The sequence below is a fragment of the Diospyros lotus genome, chromosome 10 (genome assembly GCF_014633365.1).
Source record: "Diospyros lotus cultivar Yz01 chromosome 10, ASM1463336v1, whole genome shotgun sequence".
Taxonomy (NCBI): domain Eukaryota; kingdom Viridiplantae; phylum Streptophyta; class Magnoliopsida; order Ericales; family Ebenaceae; genus Diospyros; species Diospyros lotus.
This window is the reverse complement of record NC_068347.1, coordinates 33795161-33801481: the sequence shown is the minus strand read 5'-3', so window position 1 is coordinate 33801481 and position 6321 is coordinate 33795161. Positions and strand designations below refer to the sequence as shown.

The following is a 6321-nucleotide window of genomic DNA, read 5'->3' as shown; positions in this document are numbered from 1 at the left end:
ACATATTTTTTTTGGTGATGATTTAAATTTTTTATTATTTTAATTATATTTTTAAATTTATATTTCAAATCAATTTAACCTTATGTTTTGATTTTTTTTTTTGTGGCAACGCAAATTTTTTATTATTTTAATTACTATCCTAGACCTATATTTTTTTATCAATTTAATTCTTATATTTTGATTTGCACAAAGTGTAATATGTATTTTTTTATTTTTTTTTATTTTTTTTTTACACATAAAAATATAAGAATTAAATTTACTCGAATATGTAAGTTCAAAAATATAATTAAAATAACAAAAAATTTGAATTATTACATAAAAAAATTAAAATATAAAAGTTAAATTGATAAAAAGATTAAATTAGTAATATAATTGAAATAATAAAAAATAATTAATTATACAAAAAAATATAAAAATATAAATATAAATTTAGACATCTATTTTTTATTTTAAATTTTGAGATGTCACATCACCTTCGTCAACACAACCCATGTTGATGACCTACCACTATTTGGTCGAGGACAATTTGAAGTTAACAACAATAGGGCATAGACCCCCCTCCCCCCAAATCACTATCATTCCTAACAATAATAATAGTTTCCTTCTGTGGTTGGTTTGGGCCTTCATCCAAACCCATTAATTTCCCCTACCCCCAAAAGACTGAGATTTGGTCCCCCACCCCCACCCCCACCCTAGGAGAGGATTGGAAAGAGTCCTATTTTTCTGTATTTGTGCATACTTTTCCTAATTCATTTTTTCTTTTTGGTGTAACACTTTGTTTTACGATAATAATCAAATAAAAATTGCATCTTTGCATACCCATCATAAAAGGTAAACTAAACTCTCAACTTTTAAAGTTTATTAAAAAAACGAAAATACTTTTGATATTTAAAAAATAGTAGTAATTTCACATAACTTTGCAACTTCAGTTGTACCTTCTCTTTCACCGATGATTAAAATGACAAAAATACCATTATATTTTCTCACAAACTAACTTCGTCAAAAAGGAGGGAGGGATAGGCATAGGGATAGAGAGAGATTTCAATTAGTTTGCCGAAAAAAGGGGAAAGCGAAAATCTAAGGAATTTTTAAATATGAAGGGAATATATCTGTCCTTTTATCAAATCTCGGACACGTAATTTACATTGAAAGTTGGGTCCATGCATCCATGTGACAATGAAATTCTCTTCTCTTCTCTTCATAGATCCCCAACAAACACGCAGAGCACTGTTCCTGCTTTCTCACACCCCATGTGACAATGCCTTAAAAGCTCAGACCATTTGGCCACCAAACACTTCAACCAGATGTTAAAAGGACAAATCAAAACATCTCCTTTCTTCACTCTCTGCCAGTGCCAGCTCAGGGCCAGCACCCCCATTTGGCCATTTCTTAATTCTTCAAAACCTTCCCTGGTAGATCACACATCGAATGGAATCCCTGTTTCTACCAGCCTGGAAGATCAAAACCCTTTCAAGAGGGCTTGCTCTTACTTCTAACACAAGTACGCAATGGATAGATCCATCTCTTCAATAGGAATCTGAGAGAACTATGGGAAAGGGGGAAAACAAGGAACAGAGGAATCATGAACAGAACAAGATGGTAGCTTTGATGGTAACGGTACAAAAATTTGAATTGCATCTTTGGTTCTTTGTTCTTCCTATGATCGTTTTGGTCTCTGACATCACGGAATCTGGTTCCCGATGTCAGCCCCGTCGCCGGAAGAGGGGTCTGATACAAAGAATCCAAACATATGAACAGCAGCCACTCTTGGGGTTTCACACAATGCAGGCCATAAGAAGAAGAGAATACAAAAAGGGTACATACATGGTGCAGGTAAAAATGGGAAGGAACAAAACAATGAAATAACAGATATACAAGATACTATCGGGTTCCCCCAAAAGCTAGAACAGCAGGGGAACTTGCCTTTGTCATAGTCTCTTTCACGCTTGTAAGGTGTACTAATTCAATATCGATTCTCTGTCCTATCCTCCTCTGAATGGTTATCTTGATCCTGATGTTCTGTCATCGGCAATCCATTGAGTCGAATGAGTCTGCAAACCCTGAAGGCTTCGAGGGAATGCTTGACTGTGATTGGCTGTAGGACTGATCGTTGAACATTGTGGAAGTCCCTTCATCGGCTTGCCATCTTTGAAGAGCTTGAGGAAGACTCAAGTGGAGGTCGATGCCATAGCTTTCTTCGTCTCCGTGGTTGGAAGGTTTCCACTGCTCCACGAGAGGACCTAACACATTGACAGCATGCCCCATATCCGGTCTTTGGAAAGGCTCGCGAGCGGTACAGTGACCAGCAAGCTCAGCCACCTTGCAAATACTCTCGAAAGTCTCTTCATTGGGGTTGAGAATTTGGTCAACAGCCTTCCGAATGTTGTCCTTGTTGATAAGGACCCTGCGGAACCAGGAGACTAAATGGGACCTCTCATCAGGCACGGTCTCGTCTAAAGCTTTCCTTCCTGTGATTATCTCCATCAAAACCACTCCAAATGCATAAACATCCACTTTGGTAGTCACTCGTCCAGTAGCTGTTTGGATACAAAATATAACAATTAGGTGAGCTTGGCTACATGAACTCTATAGCTCTCGAGTCATCTACAACTAGCTAATATGAATTGTTGAAAATAATCGCAAAAATAAGCCTAGAGAACTTCACAAAGACAAGGATTTATTGTAATTTTGAGAAATGAGAGACTGACTGTTGTTTAAAGGAAGGAAGATCAAAGGCAAGATAACACAAATGCAATCAATTCAAAATCAAATTATCGAACTAGTTAACAATCTGACCAGTTAGACAAAATGACGACGATCATATTTTTGCGCCTTTACGACAGCACATACCAACAATCAGGGTCTCAGACAACAACATTGTATCAACAGCATACCAAGTCTGCATCCCCCTATGTGAAGTCGGCTACATCAATTCTGTCTCCCTAGTCAATTCTATCTATAACCTTATCTCCCACCAAGTCGTGCTTTGTAACTGTTAAACCTTCCAAACCAAGTTATAAAAATCTCGAGACGACGCATCTTATTATTACCATGGTTGACTTATATGTTACTTGCACCTACATGACAAAAACAGCAGCAGGAATTCTAGGTACCAAAGGCATCAATTATTCAGAAAGCATGTAAACAAGGAACAATCAGACACATTCTAGTTTTGGTTTCAATGGTTGTTAAAGATCCAATGCGAAATTAAATGTGATTTTCAAAATGTACTTACCAGCATATTCCGGTGCAAGATATCCAAAAGTTCCTGCCAACCGAGTCTCAAGAGAATACTTGCCATCAGGTGCATTCTTAACCAAACCGAAATCTGCAACCTTGGCTCTCATGTCATCACCAAGAAGTATATTTGAAGGTTTAAGATCTCTATGGATGAAACTCTGTTGCGCTAAGCTGTGTAGATATTCAACCCCTCTGGCCACATCCAACGCAATCGTCACCCTTTGCTTCCAAGTAAGGGGAGGAAACCCGAGCTCACGCCACTCGAATAGGTGCTGAGCCAAAGTTCCCTGTGGCATATACTCGTAAACCAAAAGCCTTTCATTGCCATTGATACAATAACCAAGAAGCGCAACCAAGTGCCGGTGCCTAACTTTGGTTAAGACTGCAATTTCGGCTTGGAATTCATTCATTCCTTTGGCGACTGCTGCAGATTCCATCCGCTTCACAGCAATCTTAGTTCCATCGTGCAATTCCCCTTTGTACACGACTCCAAACCCTCCTCTACCCAATACATTATCCTCACTGAAATTGTTAGTCACCTGCCGAATCACTTGGATCGAAATGGCAGTATTCCCACCTTCGAAAACCGGAATGTCACCATGATCACCACTGCTCTGGCTGTGTAATTCACTGGGGACTCCTCCGTATCCATTAGCACCACTCGCTGCCACGCTCTTCGTCAGCTCTGAGCCTTTCTCCGAGCCCTCAACTCTTCCAAAACTCTTGTGACGCCTCTTGACATAGCACTTATAAGACACAAACAACACAACAGCTACAAAAACAATAACGGCAATCACAACACCTGCAATCAAACCAGCAGACACAGAGGACCCGCTCGACTTCCCCTCTGACGGGCTTCCACCGGGCGTGGTCGAGTTCGATCCAGAACCCGGCGAGCCACCACTCCCGGAAGTAGAGTTCTTCCCGAGTAACAGGTTGCCGGAGGTAGTTAACTTCACTGTTGATGGGAAAACGGGTATCGGGCCACTAAGATTATTGTTAGACACGTCAAGAACTTGAAGATTAGGCAAAGATGCCAAGCTCTCAGGGATCAAACCCGACAGGTTATTGTCATTCAGGAACAAACTCCGCAGCGAGGTGATGTTCGCAAAGGCCGGCGAAATGGTACCCGAAAAGCGCTGCTTCCCGAGATTCACAGTTATGATGTTGCCCTGCGCGCAGCTGATGAATGACCAACCGGAACAAGCATCATTGCCTTCCCAAGACTGAGCCAGAATCATCGGATACCCAAGAGCCCCGGCAGCTTCAAGAAGAAGAGTGACTTGGCGATCGCAAGGCCCCGATGTGGTCTTGCAGAATTGATTGGTGGATCCAAGAGTGACGTCCACGCCGGAGCCGAACACCGGCAGCGGGCCCTGCAATTTGTTGTTCTGTAGACTAATGTTAGCAAGCCTGGGAAGAGAGGTCAAGGACGGTGGCACCACGCCGGTGAACTGGTTGTCCCGGAGCTGCAAATCGAAGAGACTCGTGCATTTGGACAGGTCCGGGATGGCACCTATCAGAAGAAACAAATTAATCGAAACAAAGTGGCTAAGTTGTCGGATCACATTGCAGAAGAATCGTAAAAGTGATGAATCTATACAAGAGATGAAAAATAAACCTAACCTGTGAAGGAATTTTCTTGGAGCCAAGCTTGGTAGAGTTGGGTCATGGAAGAAAGCACCTCAATGGTCCCGGATAAGCCCGTCATCTGGTTGTTGATCCACAAGTTTCTGATCTCGGAGCCGGCGAAGCTGGGCGGCAGCGAGCCCGTGAGGTTGTTGTAGGAGAGGCGGAGGTTCTGCAAGTTGGGGAAGGAATTGAAAATGTCGGGAATGGAGCCCACTATGCTGGCGTTGCTGGCGGCGAAGGCGTTCAAGCTGCTGGACTGAGTCAGATCGGCGGGGAACGTCCACGGCGCGAGAGTGGGATTGTCGCTGAGGCTCATGCTCTGGAGGTTGGAGAGGCCGGCAAAGAAATCGGCGGGGATCGTTTTGAACTGGTTCCGGTCGAGGAAGACCTGTTCCAGGAAGGTGAGGTTGGCGAGGGACGGCAGGGCGCCGGAGAGGCTGTTGCCCTGGAGAGCTAGGCTTTTGAGCTGGGAGAGGGAGTTGAGATCGGCGGGGAGAGTGCCGGCGATGGACTTGGAGGGGAGGTTGATGGAGGTGACACGGTTGGAGTTGTCGCAGTTGATGCCGGTCCAGGAGCAGAAATCGGTGCCGGTCCAGTCGGAGGGGGCGGGGGAGAGGGATGCGGCCAGCTTGGCCATGACGGCGCCGTCGTCGGCGACAGCGGAGCGAAGGAGAACGGAGAGGGAGAAGAGGAGCAGAAGGGCATGTTGTTGGGATGCCATTACCATGGTTGGTTGGGTTTCTTGGATGCCGCGCATTGAGAGAGAGAAGAAGAAGAAGAAGAAATATAGATATAAAGAGAAGAGAGAAGCTTTGAAAAAGTTTTCCTCTTTGAGGATGAACGGCGATTTTACTTTACTTAATGGAACTTACCGGTCAATTGCTAGGTCACACCCAGCTGTCACCGTAGCCACCGCCCCAGCCGGAACGGAACCACACTAACTACCTCCGGTAGGTATTTTTTAAATTAAATTTTTAACTGTGATTCCACCGTCATTTCAGTCATAACTAAATTATAATTTATTTTAGATTATGTAAATTATAATTTATCAATTCGAACAAATATAATATAATTATTATAATTAATGTGTATGTATGCCATTACGAACATGCAAAATTCGATCTGAACTGAAAACAGTGGTCAAGATTGAATCAATTCTGTGTAATGGATCATATTATTAATATTTCATGATTTATATAATATATTATAAATAATAAAAATATTTTTCACATCTTATCATCTTGAGTGAAGAATATTTTAGTCATGCAACTCATAATCTCACTTTATCATTTTAAATGTGGGATATTTTAGACATTTTAACTACATTATGTAATTCATGATGTACCAATAACATTTTTTTTTTCAATATTTGGCCTTTTCGAGACCTCAAAATCAAGTATTTATATTTTTTTACTACATATATATATATCTAAAGTTAAATTACTTTGT

The 6321-nt window shown here is 41.7% G+C and overlaps 1 protein-coding gene across 1 annotated transcript; it reads right to left on the bottom strand.

Annotated features, from left to right (window-relative positions):
* Positions 1 to 1095: 1095 nt before the first annotated feature.
* LOC127811990 (receptor-like kinase TMK4) lies at positions 1096 to 5714 on the bottom strand. The gene is made up of 3 exons (XM_052352226.1): positions 4867 to 5714; positions 3236 to 4756; positions 1096 to 2537 (listed from the first exon to the last, which is right to left on the bottom strand). The coding sequence occupies exons 1-3, from the start codon at positions 5627 to 5629 to the stop codon at positions 2023 to 2025; spliced, it is 2799 nt and encodes a 932-aa protein (XP_052208186.1). The 5' UTR covers positions 5630 to 5714; the 3' UTR covers positions 1096 to 2022.
* Positions 5715 to 6321: the final 607 nt, after the last annotated feature.

Coding starts and splice junctions, on each gene's coding strand:
- LOC127811990 (XM_052352226.1), bottom strand. CDS start 5,629: ATGCGCGGCATCCAAGAAACCCAACCAACCATGGTAATGGCATCCCAA. Junction 4,757..4,866: donor CCAAGAAAATTCCTTCACAG/GTTAGGTTTATT, acceptor TTCTTCTGATAG/GTGCCATCCCGGACCTGTCC. Junction 2,538..3,235: donor TCTTGCACCGGAATATGCTG/GTAAGTACATTT, acceptor GTATCCAAACAG/CTACTGGACGAGTGACTACC.